The sequence below is a fragment of the Epargyreus clarus genome, unplaced genomic scaffold (genome assembly GCF_041222505.1).
Source record: "Epargyreus clarus isolate Ecla_fem2 unplaced genomic scaffold, WU_Ecla_fem_2.2 ptg000035l, whole genome shotgun sequence".
NCBI classification, from domain to species: Eukaryota; Metazoa; Arthropoda; class Insecta; order Lepidoptera; family Hesperiidae; genus Epargyreus; species Epargyreus clarus.
Window position 1 is genome coordinate 11,112,803 of NW_027332240.1, and position 15,587 is coordinate 11,128,389.

General features: G+C 42.3%; 1 protein-coding gene across 1 annotated transcript; it reads left to right on the plus strand.

The window, feature by feature from the left end:
* Positions 1 to 5,195: 5,195 nt before the first annotated feature.
* On the plus strand, positions 5,196 to 14,984 carry Chpf (Chondroitin polymerizing factor). Its single transcript, XM_073091814.1, has 12 exons — positions 5,196 to 5,549; positions 6,134 to 6,289; positions 6,968 to 7,176; positions 7,939 to 8,080; positions 8,292 to 8,443; positions 10,185 to 10,328; positions 10,790 to 10,941; positions 11,524 to 11,629; positions 12,069 to 12,422; positions 13,242 to 13,514; positions 13,875 to 14,055; positions 14,632 to 14,984. Exons 1-12 carry the CDS (start codon positions 5,414 to 5,416, stop codon positions 14,886 to 14,888), a joined length of 2,262 nt encoding a protein of 753 aa, XP_072947915.1. The 5' UTR covers positions 5,196 to 5,413; the 3' UTR covers positions 14,889 to 14,984.
* The last annotated feature ends 603 nt before the right edge of the window (positions 14,985 to 15,587 follow it).

Below are 15,587 nucleotides of genomic sequence, written 5' to 3' on the forward strand. Positions count from 1 at the left end.
GATGGATTTTCGACAAATATTTTATTTAAATTATTTCCACGTAACCAGATGGCGGGAACTCATCGGTTTTATATAGACTAGTAACATAGCTACAATTTAAAAATATAACCAATCCCAGAACTCACACTAAAATGCCAGCAGAGCATACTAGAATAGAAAAAATCGGATGGATTTTCGACAAATATTTTTTTTTCAACCATGTGCACGTAACCAGATGGCGGAAACTCATCGGTTTTATATAGACTAGTAACAAAGCTACAATTTAAAAATATAACCAATCCCAGAACTAACACTAAAGTGCCAGCAGAGCATACTAGAATAGCAAAAATCGGATGGATTTTCGACAAATATTTTATTTAAATTAATTCCACGTAACCAGATGGCGGGAACTCATCGGTTTTATATAGACTAGTAAAATGGCTACAATATAAATATATAACCAATCCCAGAACTCACACTATAGTGCCAGCAGAGCATGCTAGAATAACAAAAATCGGATGGATTTTCGATAAATATTTTATTTAAATTATTTCCACGTAACCAGATGGCGGAAACTCATCGGTTTTATATAGACTAGTAACATAGCTACAATTTAAATATATAACCAATCCCAGAACTCACACTAAAGTGCCAGCAGAGCATGCTAGAATAACAAAAATCGGATGGATTTTCGACAAATATTTTATTTAAATTATTTCCACGTAACCAGATGGCGGGAACTCATCGGTTTTATATAGACTAGTAACATAGCTACAATTAAAATATATAACCAATCCCAGAACTAACACTAAAATGCCAGCAGAGCATACTAGAATGGAAAAAATCGGATGGATTTTCGACAAATAGTTTTTTCAACCATGTGCACGTAACCAGATGGCGGAAACTCATCGGTTTTATATAGACTAGTAACGTAGCTACAATTTAAAAATATAACCAATCCCAGAACTAACACTAAAATGCCAGCAGAGCTTACTAGAATAGCAAAAATCGGATGGATTAGATTGGATGGATCTGGTTACGTAGAAATAATTTAAATAAAATATTTGTCGAAAATCCATCCGATTTTTGCTATTCTAGTAAGCTCTGCTGGCTTTTTAGTGTTAGTTCTGGGATTGGTTATATTTTAAATTGTAGCTATATTACTAGTCTATAGAAAACCGATGAGTTCATGCCATCTGGTTACGTGCACATGGTTGAAAAAAATTTTTTTCGAAAATCCATCCGATTTTTGCTATTCTAGTAAGCTCTGCTGGCATTTTAGTGTTAGTTCTTGGATTGGTTATATTTTTAAATTGTAGCTTTGTTACTAGTCTATATAAAACCGATGAGTTCCCGCCATCTGGTTACGTGCACATGGTTGAAAAAAAATATTTGTCGAAAATCCATCCGATTTTTGTTATTCTAGCATGCTCTGCTGGCACTTTAGTGTGAGTTCTGGGATTGGTTATATATTTATATTGTAGCTATGTTACTAGTCTATATAAAACCGATGAGTTCCCGCCATCTGGTTACGTGGAAATAATTTAAATAAAATATTTGTCGAAAATCCATCCGATTTTTGTTATTCTAGCATGCTCTGCTGGCACTTTAGTGTGAGTTCTGGGATTGGTTATATATTTTAATTGTAGCTATGTTACTAGTCTATATAAAACCGATGAGTTTCCGCCATCTGGTTACGTGGAAATAATTTAAATAAAATATTTATCGAAAATCCATCCGATTTTTGCTATTCTAGTAAGCTCTGCTGGCATTTTAGTGTTAGTTCTGGGATTGGTTATATTTTTAAATTGTAGCTACGTTACTAGTCTATATAAAACCGATGAGTTTCCGCCATCTGGTTACGTGCACATGGTTGAAAAAAATATTTGTCGAAAATCCATCCGATTTTTTCCATTCTAGTATGCTCTGCTGGCATTTTAGTGTTAGTTCTGGGATTGGTTATATATTTTAATTGTAGCTATGTTACTAGTCTATATAAAACCGATGAGTTCCCGCCATCTGGTTACGTGGAAATAATTTAAATAAAATATTTGTCGAAAATCCATCCGATTTTTGTTATTCTAGCATGCTCTGCTGGCACTTTAGTGTGAGTTCTGGGATTGGTTATATATTTAAATTGTAGCTATGTTACTAGTCTATATAAAACCGATGAGTTTCCGCCATCTGGTTACGTGGAAATAATTTAAATAAAATATTTATCGAAAATCCATCCGATTTTTGTTATTCTAGCATGCTCTGCTGGCACTATAGTGTGAGTTCTGGGATTGGTTATATATTTATATTGTAGCTATTTTACTAGTCTATATAAAACCGATGAGTTCCCGCCATCTGGTTACGTGGAATTAATTTAAATAAAATATTTGTCGAAAATCCATCCGATTTTTGCTATTCTAGTATGCTCTGCTGGCACTTTAGTGTTAGTTCTGGGATTGGTTATATTTTTAAATTGTAGCTTTGTTACTAGTCTATATAAAACCGATGAGTTTCCGCCATCTGGTTACGTGCACATGGTTGAAAAAAAAATATTTGTCGAAAATCCATCCGATTTTTAATATTCTAGTATGCTCTGCTGGCACTTTAGTGTGAGTTCTGGGATTGGTTATATTTTTGAATTGTAGCTATGTTACTAGTCTATGTAAAACCGATGAGTTCCCGCCATCTGGTTACGTGGAAATAATTTAAATAAAATATTTGTCGAAAATCCATCCGATTTTTGTTATTCTAGCATGCTCTGCTGGCACTTTAGTGTGAGTTCTGGGATTGGTTATATATTTAAATTGTAGCTATGTTACTAGTCTATATAAAACCGATGAGTTCCCGCCATCTGGTTACGTGGAAATAATTTAAATAAAATATTTGTCGAAAATCCATCCGATTTTTGTTATTCTAGCATGCTCTGCTGGCACTTTAGTGTGAGTTCTGGGATTGGTTATATATTTAAATTGTAGCTATGTTACTAGTCTATATAAAACCGATGAGTTCCCGCCATCTGGTTACGTGGAAATAATTTAAATAAAATATTTGTCGAAAATCCATCCGATTTTTGTTATTCTAGCATGCTCTGCTGGCACTATAGTGTGAGTTCTGGGATTGGTTATATATTTAAATTGTATTTATGTTACTAGTCTATATAAAACCGGTGAGTTCCCGCCATCTGGTTACGTGGAAATAATTTAAATAAAATATTTGTCGAAAATCCATCCGATTTTTGTTATTCTAGCATGCTCTGCTGGCACTTTTGTGTGAGTTCTGGGATTGGTTATATATTTAAATTGAAGCTTTGTTACTAGTCTATATAAAACCGATGAGTTCCCGCCATCTGGTTACGTGCACATGGTTGAAAAAAAATATTTGTCGAAAATCCATCCGATTTTTGCTTTTCTAGTATGCTCTGCTGGCATTTTAGTGTTAGTTCTGGGATTGGTTGTATTTTTAAATTGTAGCTATGTTACTAGTCTATATAAAACCGATGAGTTCCCGCCATCTGGTTACGTGGAAATAATTTAAATAAAATTTTTGTTTATAATTCATCCGATTTTTAATATTCTAGTATGCTCTGCTGGCACTTTTGTGTGAGTTCTGGGATTGGTTATATTTTTAAATTGTAGCTATGTTACTAGTCTATATAAAACCGATGAGTTCCCGCCATCTGGTTACGTGGAAATAATTTAAATAAAATATTTGTCGAAAATCCATCCGATTTTTGTTATTATAGCATGCTCTGCTGGCACTTTAGTGTGAGTTCTGGGATTGGTTATATATTTAAATTGTATTTATGTTACTAGTCTATATAAAACCGGTGAGTTTCCGCCATCTGGTTACGTGGAAATAATTTAAATAAAATATTTGTCGAAAATCCATCCGATTTTTAATATTCTAGTATGCTCTGCTGGCACTTTAGTGTTAGTTCTGGGATTGGTTATATGTTTAAATTGTAGCTTTGTTATTAGTCTATATAAAACCGATGAGTTCCCGCCATCTGGTTACGTGCACATGGTTGAAAATATATTTTTGTCGAAAATCCATCCGATTTTTTCTATTCTAGTATGCTCTGCTGGCATTTTAGTGTTAGTTCTGGGATTGGTTATATATTTTAATTGTAGCTATGTTACTAGTCTATATAAAACCGATGAGTTCCCGCCATCTGGTTACGTGGAAATAATTTAAATAAAATATTTGTCGAAAATCCATCCGATTTTTGTTATTCTAGCATGCTCTGCTGGCACTTTAGTGTAAGTTCTGGGATTGGTTATATATTTAAATTGTAGCTATGTTACTAGTCTATATAAAACCGATGAGTTCCCGCCATCTGGTTACGTGGAAATAATTTAAATAAAATATTTGTCGAACATCCATCCGATTTTTAATATTCTAGTATGCTCTGCTGGCACTTCAGTGTGAGTTCTGGGATTGGTTATATTTTTAAATTGTAGCTTTGTTACTAGTGTATATAAAACCGTTGAGTTCCCGCCATCTGGTTACGTGGAAATAATTTAAATAAAATATTTGTCGAAAATCCATCCGATTTTTGCTGTTCTAGTATGCTCTGCTGGCACTTTAGTGTGAGTTCTGGGATTGGTTATATTTTTATATTGTAGCCATATTACTAGCCTATGTAAAACCGATGAGTTCCTTCCCCCTGGTTACGTGAAAATAATATTAAAAAAGTTTTGTCGAAAATCTTTCCGATTTGTACTATTCTAGTATGCTGTGCTGGCACTTTAGTGTGAGTTCCTGGGACAGTTACTATATAAATGTATCATTTTATTACTAGGCTTTGCAAAATCGTCGAGTTTCCGCTTTTAAATAACCTTTTTGCACATTTGAAATTGTTGTCAGTTTATTTTATCAATAAATTATTTTTTAAGTTTATTTCGCGAGAACTATCACTGAAAACTATTAGGAACTCCAGATATTAGCTAATTACACTAATCAATACCTTTTTTTTCAATTTTCTAGAAAATGCTGTGCTGTGTGAAGTTAGCAGAGCATTATTTCATTCTGCTTTATCTCCGTGAAATCGCCAGAACTATTCCTGAAAACTATCAGGAACTATAGAACTCATGTGCATGCGAATAGAACTCTCATTTTTTAGTGCTCTGCTGGCAATTGCTGTGCTAGTTTCACGGACACAAAAGTTAGCATCCACTTGTTATATTTATGACATCTATCTAGTCTGTATCCATCTGTGTCACTGTCACTATTGTGTGACTTACTGTCACCGCGTATTGCGTTGAAGTTTGTGACCTCGATTTCAATTGATTATTAGCTGTAACTGTAATGTGATAAAAAAACTGATGTATGAAAATCGCTGAACCAGCAATCAGTAATCATTGACGTAGACACGCGCGTGGGTCGTTGCACTGTGACGAGGTTGGTGCACGACTACGAGAGTTGAGAGAACGCGGTGAAGATGTTGTCGCGACTGCTGGTGTCGCAGGTGAAGCACAACTCGTACTTCCTGGTGGGGCTGGCGCTGGGGCTGTGGCTGGCGCTCGCCGCCGTGCCGCTCGACGACCAGATCGCCGCCTGTGAATCCTCCCTTGCAGGTTATTTACTCGTATTAATTCATCTGCTTTAAAACTTGTTAACTACAAAGGATTACACTTCACTTAGTTGTTGTTAGATTCTTCGCTATTCTACTGTTTGAGCTTCCAGTTTGATTTAATAATTGTACCTAATATTTCTATGCATGCAACTTCAAAGTAGTGGCCCCAACAAAAAGCAAAGCCTAATGTCTTGTTTTCTTATTTCAGTTGTAGAGGAAAAATTCATAAATTGATGTCATATGCTACTATAAAAATAAAGTTCTTAAAAATTTAATATTTAATCAGTCAGTAGTCTTCTTTATAGGTTGATGCATGCTACTTAGACATCAAGGGTTTTTTACAATAGGTAGGTAGCAAACAAGCGTGTACTCAATAATAAGTGGCCACTGTTGCTCATGGAAATCTGTAATCAATTAAGATAAAGGACCTGCTGTTGGTCACATGTGTTTTACTGCCCCAGAATACTAAGTTAGAAAGCTTAAGACAAGCAAGTCACCCTTACTACACAACACGAGACATATTGTTTTAACAGGAGTATATGTGCTGGTGTTGGTTATACGTAATATTTCAATACAATGATGCAGGTGGTGCATCGAGCAGTGTAGCGGGCAGCGCGGATGAGTTTGAGCCTGCACGTGAGGAGCGTCCGCTGGGCGCGGCGGGCCCGGCGGCCGGCCGCAGCGTGCAGCGCCCGCGCTACTACACCACTGAACTGGGCATGCGCGCCGGCCTGTTAGCCGGTGAGCACACACAACACAATTATATAATGTTCATATTTGAAAGATTATTGTTGAATAATGTGTACTGAATATTATTACTAAAAATTTAACATCAAAGTAAGATAAATTACAAGCGTCATCTTTATTGTTACAAATTAAATTAAAATAATCAAGATGTTTATCACATTAGTAGATATCTGATAACAACTAATGGTTATAGATTGTATGATAATGTAAAACATTTGATAAATTGAATGTACCATTCAGTTCATAGCATGTAAAAGTTTAGAATATATTTTATAAAACACCAAACAACAAGTCAAGACTTTAATTAATATTAGTCATTTTGACTAATATTAATTGAAGTTTGTTTGATATATTGAAATAAAAATTACACAAAATTAAAGGATTGTAGTCACTAGTACTTTTAAATCACTATTTTTTTATATTAGACATTGTGACACTAATCTTAATGGCTTTCTCCTTAATCTTAATTGCTCGAATTGTTATTGAAGTAGTTGTAGAATTATAATCTTCAAGGGAGGGAATACGTTAATGATTAGCTGCAGATAGAACCCCGTTTTACAAGGTTACAGATAGGTGACATGGGCCACACCACAAGTTGAACTAAAGTTAAAATGTTTAATAAGATTGAAGTAGGCACGGTGAGCGTGGTGTGACGGTGCGCTTGTTCCGCAGGCGCGCTGAGCTCGGAGGGCGCGCTGGACGGGCGCGCGGCGGCGCTGAACGCGACGGCGCGGCTGTCGCCGGCGCTGCGGCTGTTCATCGCGGCCGCCGCGCTGCCCGCCGCGCGCGCGCACCACACCAACGTCGTCGCCTTCACCGACACGCGCGAGATGCTCAAGCCCTTCCACGCGCTCAAGTACCTCGCCGACAACTACCTAGAGGTTAGCACCCTACTCACACCGATGTCATTTACTAACAATAAGGCGCTGCGCAAACGGGGACACTTTTGTGTCTTGTGTCAGACACAAGCTACCGATGAATATTTGATTTCTATAGAATCAGTATGAAATCATTCAACTCCCTGCGCATACGTGTGTCCAGTTGCTTCCACTTAACACTATATTCATAAAGATCAAGAAGTGTTCGGTGTCGGTAACTGGAAACTAAAAGTCGTCAGTTGAAGACACAAGCAACATTAACAAATTTCCTTACAATTACGGTTTCTTACAGCTACGGTTTCTAGTGGTGTCCCGTGTCGGTGACAGGACATCGGCAACTGTGTCCGATTGCCGACACGGGACACAGTGAGCGCGGTTGCTTGTGATGGTGTGCTGTGTCAGTAACAGAAAGTGTCCCCGTTTGCGCAGCGCCTAACACTTATTACAAAGATACTAACCAATAAAAAATGAAATCTTAAATACGTGCATGAGTCTTAAAAGCACCTTTAAAGAATATTTAATCATTGAACTGTTATTATTCCACTGCTGGATAAAGGTCTCCTCTCAGAACGAAATATGCTAAATACGCGAATGCGAAATACGCTACCCTAGTCCAGATTGATAGACTTAATTCACTTTTGAATATTTTTAATGTGGGTTACATCACAATGTTTTCCGTCACAATTAAACATAATAGCATACAAAGTATCCCTATATAAATATTATATTCACTCATTTGTAGTAAAAATGTGTTGAATATTCCAGGAGTACGACTTCTTCTTCCTGGTGTCAGACACGTCGTTCGTGAACGCGCGGCGGCTCAGCGAGCTGGTGTCGCGGCTCAGCGTGAGCCAGGACGTCTACATGGGCAGCGTCACCGACGACGACAACCACTACTGTTCCCTAGGTACGTACACATATTGTATCCATATTAACTTCTTCTGCTTTCTAGTTATAGTCTAGGATTCCAAATGTTAAGTTGTCGTTTGGATATATAAATGGCTTATGTCAACATGTATAATGAGTTCATGGACCAATTGTCAAAAATTTTGGACAAGAAAAGTAAATGTCAATTCAAGTGAATCTTCTGCATGTAAACAATGAACATGGCATTTCAGATGGAGGCATCCTGCTGTCGAACTCAGTGCTGCGCGCGGTGCACGGCGAGCTGGACTGGTGCGTGCGCAACTCGTACTCGCCGCACCACCACGAGAACATCGGCCGCTGCGTGCTGCACGCCGCGCACCTGCCCTGCCAGCCCGCGCTGCAGGTACACGCACACACACACACACACACACACACACACACACACACACACACACACACTCACACACACTCGCCGCACCACCACGAGAACATCGGCCGCTGCGTGCTGCACGCCGCGCACCTGCCCTGCCAGCCCGCGCTGCAGGTACACGCACACACACACACACACACACACACACACACACACACTCACACACACTCGCCGCACCACCACGAGAACATCGGCCGCTGCGTGCTGCACGCCGCGCACCTGCCCTGCCAGCCCGCGCTGCAGGTACACGCACACACACACACACACACACACACACACACACACACTCACACACACTCGCCGCACCACCACGAGAACATCGGCCGCTGCGTGCTGCACGCCGCGCACCTGCCCTGCCAGCCCGCGCTGCAGGTACACGCACACACACACACACACACACACACTCACACACACTCGCCGCACCACCACGAGAACATCGGCCGCTGCGTGCTGCACGCCGCGCACCTGCCCTGCCAGCCCGCGCTGCAGGTACACGCACACACACACACACACACACACACACACACACACACACACACACACACACACTCACACACACTCGCCGCACCACCACGAGAACATCGGCCGCTGCGTGCTGCACGCCGCGCACCTGCCCTGCCAGCCCGCGCTGCAGGTACACGCACACACACACACACACACACACACACACACACACACACACACACACTCACACACACTCGCCGCACCACCACGAGAACATCGGCCGCTGCGTGCTGCACGCCGCGCACCTGCCCTGCCAGCCCGCGCTGCAGGTACACGCACACACACACACACACACACACACACACACACACACACTCACACACACTCGCCGCACCACCACGAGAACATCGGCCGCTGCGTGCTGCACGCCGCGCACCTGCCCTGCCAGCCCGCGCTGCAGGTACACGCACACACACACACACACACACACACACACACACACACACACACACACACACACTCACACACACTCGCCGCACCACCACGAGAACATCGGCCGCTGCGTGCTGCACGCCGCGCACCTGCCCTGCCAGCCCGCGCTGCAGGTACACGCACACACACACACACACACACACACACACACACACACACTCACACACACTCGCCGCACCACCACGAGAACATCGGCCGCTGCGTGCTGCACGCCGCGCACCTGCCCTGCCAGCCCGCGCTGCAGGTACACGCACACACACACACACACACACACACACACACACACACACTCGCCAGCCCGCGCTGCAGGTATACATACACATAAGTATATCACTTGCACACGTGTACACACATTCACACGCCAGTTCACATACACAAATGCACAGGGGCGGTGCGTGCAGTGCGATGGCAACGGGCCCTGAAAACACCCAAGTCACTGTTTAGCAAAGGGCCCAGGCTGTTAATTGAACGACTACTTAGGCTACTTGACTGCATCCACGGAGACTGACTAACTTCCAAGATTTATTTACTCGTCTCCATAGAAATAGTACATTTTTGTGCTCCATAGACAAAGAACATTTTAGTGTTTTCCACGAAAATATTTTTATATTTTAATTTATGTGACATTGAATTGAACGTCAAAAATAAATAGACAATAATGAAATAATACATAAACAAAAAAGTAAATTAAAATAAACTTTTTCTTTACATGTATATCACTCACACGTACACACCCAGATAGGCACAAATTAAGTTAAGTTACTCGTATTTGCGGCAGGGCGAGAGCTACATATCTGCGAAGCTAGAGGGCGGTGCGGGCGGCGCGCTGGGCGAGCTGCTGCCGGCGCTGGCCGACGCCGTCACCGCGCACCCGCTGCTCGAGCCCGAACACTTCTATCAACTGCACGCTTACGTGTCCAGGGTAAGCAACTCTAGCCTATTAAAGATAATTTAGAAGTGTTGAGTAATTTGCAAAATAGGGGGATGTATATATATATATATATATACATAAAACAATGCAGGGGGCAAAATGAAAATCAGCGCCATGCACAGGTTTTTCTATCATTCATTCATGCTTGTCATTTACTCAATTTAGTAGCGCACTTTCATATTTTAAATAACCAAGCACGAATTACTTTCTATCTTTAATTCGTATTCTGCGCACGCCACTAACTCGAGTTCAGTGGCTCAATGCCTCTCTGAAGCCCCTCGTGACTCGAGAGTGATCGGAGTTAAGATTTGCATATGTGTGTAAAGCCCGCTCCACATTCTCTCGAGAAAAATCCGATTCGTATCGGCTCCACATTCACGTTTCTCGTGCTTTTCTCGCGTTGTCGCGAGAATGCGGAGCGGGCTCGAGGTTCATCTCTCGTGTGTGTGCAGGTGCAGCTGGAGCGCGGGCGGGCGGCGGCGCGCGGCGCGGCGGCGGGCGGCGCGGCGGCGGCGCGGCGGCACCCGCGCGGCGCGCGCAACGCCAGCTGGCCCGCCGGCCTGCGCGCAGACCCCGGCCTGGCGCCGCCGCTGCCCGCCAACCGGTACCACACACCCTCCGCTGTGTTGCTATATTGCGCATGTGTTAATAATATTATCCATTTCTGTTGTCCAGAATGCAAACAAATTCAAATAAAATTTAACTGGCGACATAGAACACTATTTTGTTGTATCAATTTAAATCTATACATATATATAAAATTGGAGTGTCTGTTTTTAATATTGAAATAACCGCTTTTATATAATAATATGCATATGAAGATACATACGGTACATACACCAACATAACATTTTTACAGTTTTTATCTGTCTTTGTGTTTGGCTCATCTCTGAAATGGCTGGACCGATTTTGACAGGACTTTTATTGGCAAGTAGCTGATGTAATAAGGAGTAACTTAGGATACTTATATTTTAGAACTAGCTGTGTTCCTATTTCTTTCTAACGCGGATGAAACCGCGTGCCCCGCGGTAGTAATAAAAAAAATCAAATACCGCAGGAAATTATGTACATAATAAATAAATTGAAATATGAAATTTATTTCTCGGGAACGATTTTAACTTATACTACATTTTTTTTCTAACTTTAAAAGTAAATGTAAATTAAAATAATGTGATATTTTGTTTAGATTTGATCACTTGCGTTGGACGTCGTTCAACGTGACGCACGCTTTCCTGCCGGACGACCACCACAGCGTCGCGCCGCTCACCGGCGCTATGAAGCAAGCTGTCGATGTAAGTACACTATTCATTTTGTAGCTATAGAATTACCGATGGATGTTAGACTCTAGAAAAAATATGAATTACGAGTAATAATGTTTTCATTTTTTTTAGCGCGATGTACTTTTTTTTATAATATAGGAGTAGTAGACGAACATGCAGTCTACCTGACTTTAGTTACTGCCGCCCATGGATATATGCAATCAAGACCGCAGATGTGCTGCTACTTCTGAGGACAAAGCTGGAACGCCTCGGAAAAGTATGTCTCTCTTATCACACCCTAGAACCACCCTATCAACTAGAACAAAGCAGCGCTCGACACTACTATTAATAGGCAGAAATAGGTGTGGCGATGGTGCCGCCGGAGTTGAACCACAATGGGTTCTATCACCTTTAAGTAATACTTATTGTAGATCCGAAAAATCGTAACGATATGAATGTGGGGGTTCTGTAGATGGTAGTGGAGGAGGCGTCAGCGTGGGCGCGGCGGCGGTGGGACGCGGTGGACGCGGCGCTGGTGGAGGGCGCGTGGTGCTGGCAGCCGCCGCACGCGCTGCGCTACCGCCTGCTGCTGCGGCTGACGCGCGCGGGCGGCGCGGGCGGCGCGGCGCTGCGCGGCGTGGACGCGGCGCGCGTGCTGGGCGCCGCGCGCCTCGCGCCCGCGCGCTACGTCACCGAGAGCGCGCGCGTGCACGTGCTGCTGCCGCTGCCCGCCGCCGCCCCCGCCCCCGCGCCGCACGCGCTCGCCTTCCTCAAGCGATACGAGACCGTCTGCCTGCAGCGCGACACCAACACCGCGCTCGTTATCGTAAGTGACAGAATTTTATTTTTTTACTAGCTGACCCGGCATACGTTGTTTCCCCATATTAATAAAAATACGTGTGGCACTCGGAGACTGCCGCGGTAAAGCTATTGCATAGCATTTTTATCAACTTATGCAAATTGCAAGCGTGATATTTCAAAAAGTCATTAACCCGTCAACTGGCGTGTGCGCCCCAAGGCGCACAGATCGCTACTAAAAAGTATCACCGCTGTGCCGGTCGGAGTGGGGGGGTATTAGGTTTTTTTCGTTACGGAATTCCTGGATTCGGTCTCCACGCTCAAGGCCCGCGATAGAAGCTATCCAATAGTATACTAAATATTAACACAAAAAGATACAAGACGTAAACAAACACGTGCAATTTTAATTTTAATTTCATAGGTTCAATATAAAAGCAGTGATAGCCTAATTGTTAAGAAACTCGGCCTTCTCGATCGAGGGGTCCGAGGTTCAAATCCCAGGCACGCTGGCACCTCTGATTTTCCAAGAGTTATATGCGTATTAGAAATTAATTATCACTTGCTAAACGGTGAAGATAAACGTCGTGAGGAAACCTGCGCATACCTGAGAGATTAATTAACTGATAAAAAATTTAAAATAGTAAACTGAATAAGACTGATAAAAAAAAAATCTCAAAGTTATGTGAAGTTTACCAATACGCACTTGGCCACCACGGTAGACTATGGCCTAATTCTTCTCATTGTGAGAGAAGACCCGTGCCCAGCAGTGGGACGTTAATGATTTTGATGACGATGATGATGAGGTCCAATATATCACTTTAACCGACATTCCTCGTTCTTGGTGCAGGTGCTAGTGTCGAGCGGCAACGTGACAAGCGCAGAGATGGAGAGCGGCGCTACGGAGGTGCGTGAGGCAGTCCGCGCGTTGCTGGAGCGGCACCGTGGCGCGCGGATAGACGTGGTGGAGACTTCGGTCGGTGCGGGTGACGCGGCGGGTGACGCGGGCGGTGACGCGGCGCGCGCGGCGGCGCTGGCGGCCGGCCTGCCGCGCGCGCCACGGGACGCGCTCGTGCTGCTCGCCGAGCCCGACCTCGAGTTTAACGAGGACTTCCTCAACAGAGTGAGAGACCGCCTAAAACCATATTTACCGTTCTATGGATGCATGTACACATCTGCTTACCTTTTTCTAAAGTAAAAACTTTTTATGAGCGTTCTGAATTGAAAATTTATGAAATAATACTGAAATAAACAAACATCCAAAAAAACTTAATCAGCGAGAGAAAGAAATAGAATGGAATATTTTTATAAAATTAATTCCTTAACTCAATAGCACAACAATATAAATCGTTATTTAAATACGTAATTGTGTATTCATTTAATTTATCAAATTAAATAAGTACGATTTTAATTTATCAAATTTCTCATATGTTTTTTGTAATACATATTTTATGTAACACAACATGTATATTGTGTACGTCAGGTGCGCATGAACACGATATCGGGCGAGCAGTGGTTCCTGCCGGCGCCGTTCGCGCGCTACGCGCAGTTCGCGCACCCGCGCTTCGTGGAGGCGGACGGCTCGCGGCCGCAGCAGCACACCGGCCGCTTCAACGCGCACACTCACCGCGTGCTCGCCTTCTACCGCGCGGACTACGAGGCCGGTGCGTACCGCGCGGACTGTACACACTCACACCTCACATTACATACATCTGGACTCTCGGTAGATGGCTGCCAATACGTTTTAGTTTAAGTGTATTTTTAAGTCATAAATTGTTAACAACAATATTAGTCGTAATAATGCTTGTGTTATGAAGACCTAGACGTTATAGCAGTATTTTTATTGAAATCTCTAACAACATCAGAAACATTATCTCTATTTCAATCTTTGGTAAGTAAAATAGAATGATACTTAAATTCCTTGTAATTGAGTGAAGCCACAAAAGGATGATTTTATCATTTATTCTTTGAATTCTTGACAAAAACCTTGTTAGAGAAAATGTACGGGTAAATAACTAATACTACTACATAATTTACGTAATAATTACATAAGTAATTAAAACATTTTAGAGACATTACTGGACGGAGACGTGGCAACACTTAAATTACGCAACAATTTCAATTCATAAAACTGGTCACACTTTCTTTTTAGGAGTGATAAATTTATTTATATTACTCATGTAAGATTACAATGTTTAATGTTAATTTTGTTGAGGAGTAATCGCAACCGTGTGGTGCAGCTCTGGAGTCGTGGAGGTTGTCGGGCGGTGCGGCGGACGCGGCGGCGGCGCGCGTGCTGGCCGCCGCGCCGCTGCGGGCCCTGCGCGCGCCCGACCCCGCCGCGCTCGTGGCACCGCGCCCCGCCCCCTGCCCCGCCGCCCCCGCCGCCGCCGCCTGCCTGCAGCGCCAGCGCGCGCGGGGCTTCGCCGAGCTGGACCTGGGCGCGAGGCACGCGCTCGCCAAGCTGCTGCTCGAGACGCAGGCCGACCTCGCCTGACCACGCGCCCGACTGCTTCACTAGAATAAATGTTCAACGTACAAATGATACATTTTTATATATTCTTACTCATGTTTATTAAACGCTCTAGATTGACTTACCGTAATTTATTTAAGTAATTTCCCTCCTATAATAAGTAACTAACAAAACATATGGCATATAAAGTGATGAATTATCATATATTTTCATTAAAATAAAATCCTTTTAATCACAATTTTATTTCATCCCTATAATGATATTCCATTCATCAAATATCTTTGTCCAATGATCTTTCGTTGTCCTTTGATCAAATAAATTAAATACATACAATTTACTAGCAACACCGATATTTGATCGAAGATTTTCCAGATAGAGAACTCGTTTCCAGGCCAAAAACAATTTCCAAAAACAGTTGCTCATTCATTTTCTCAATCTCTCAAATAGAGAACATGCACATATTTGTTTTATTCTTTATTATCACTTTGTTTTAACATAGCAAAAAACACTGCAGGAAACGAAATCAATTTTTCTCTCAAACAGTATTAATATGTCTGTCAAATTTTGTTAAAATATTGGACATTGAAATTGAATATTTGAAAAGTGGAACACCACACTTACGTATGTAACGAAATTTTGAAACTCTATATTTACCAACTTTGAACGGTTAGATTAATGCTAAATTTTGAACGATTATCAAAGACCGATGACAATACACGGTTT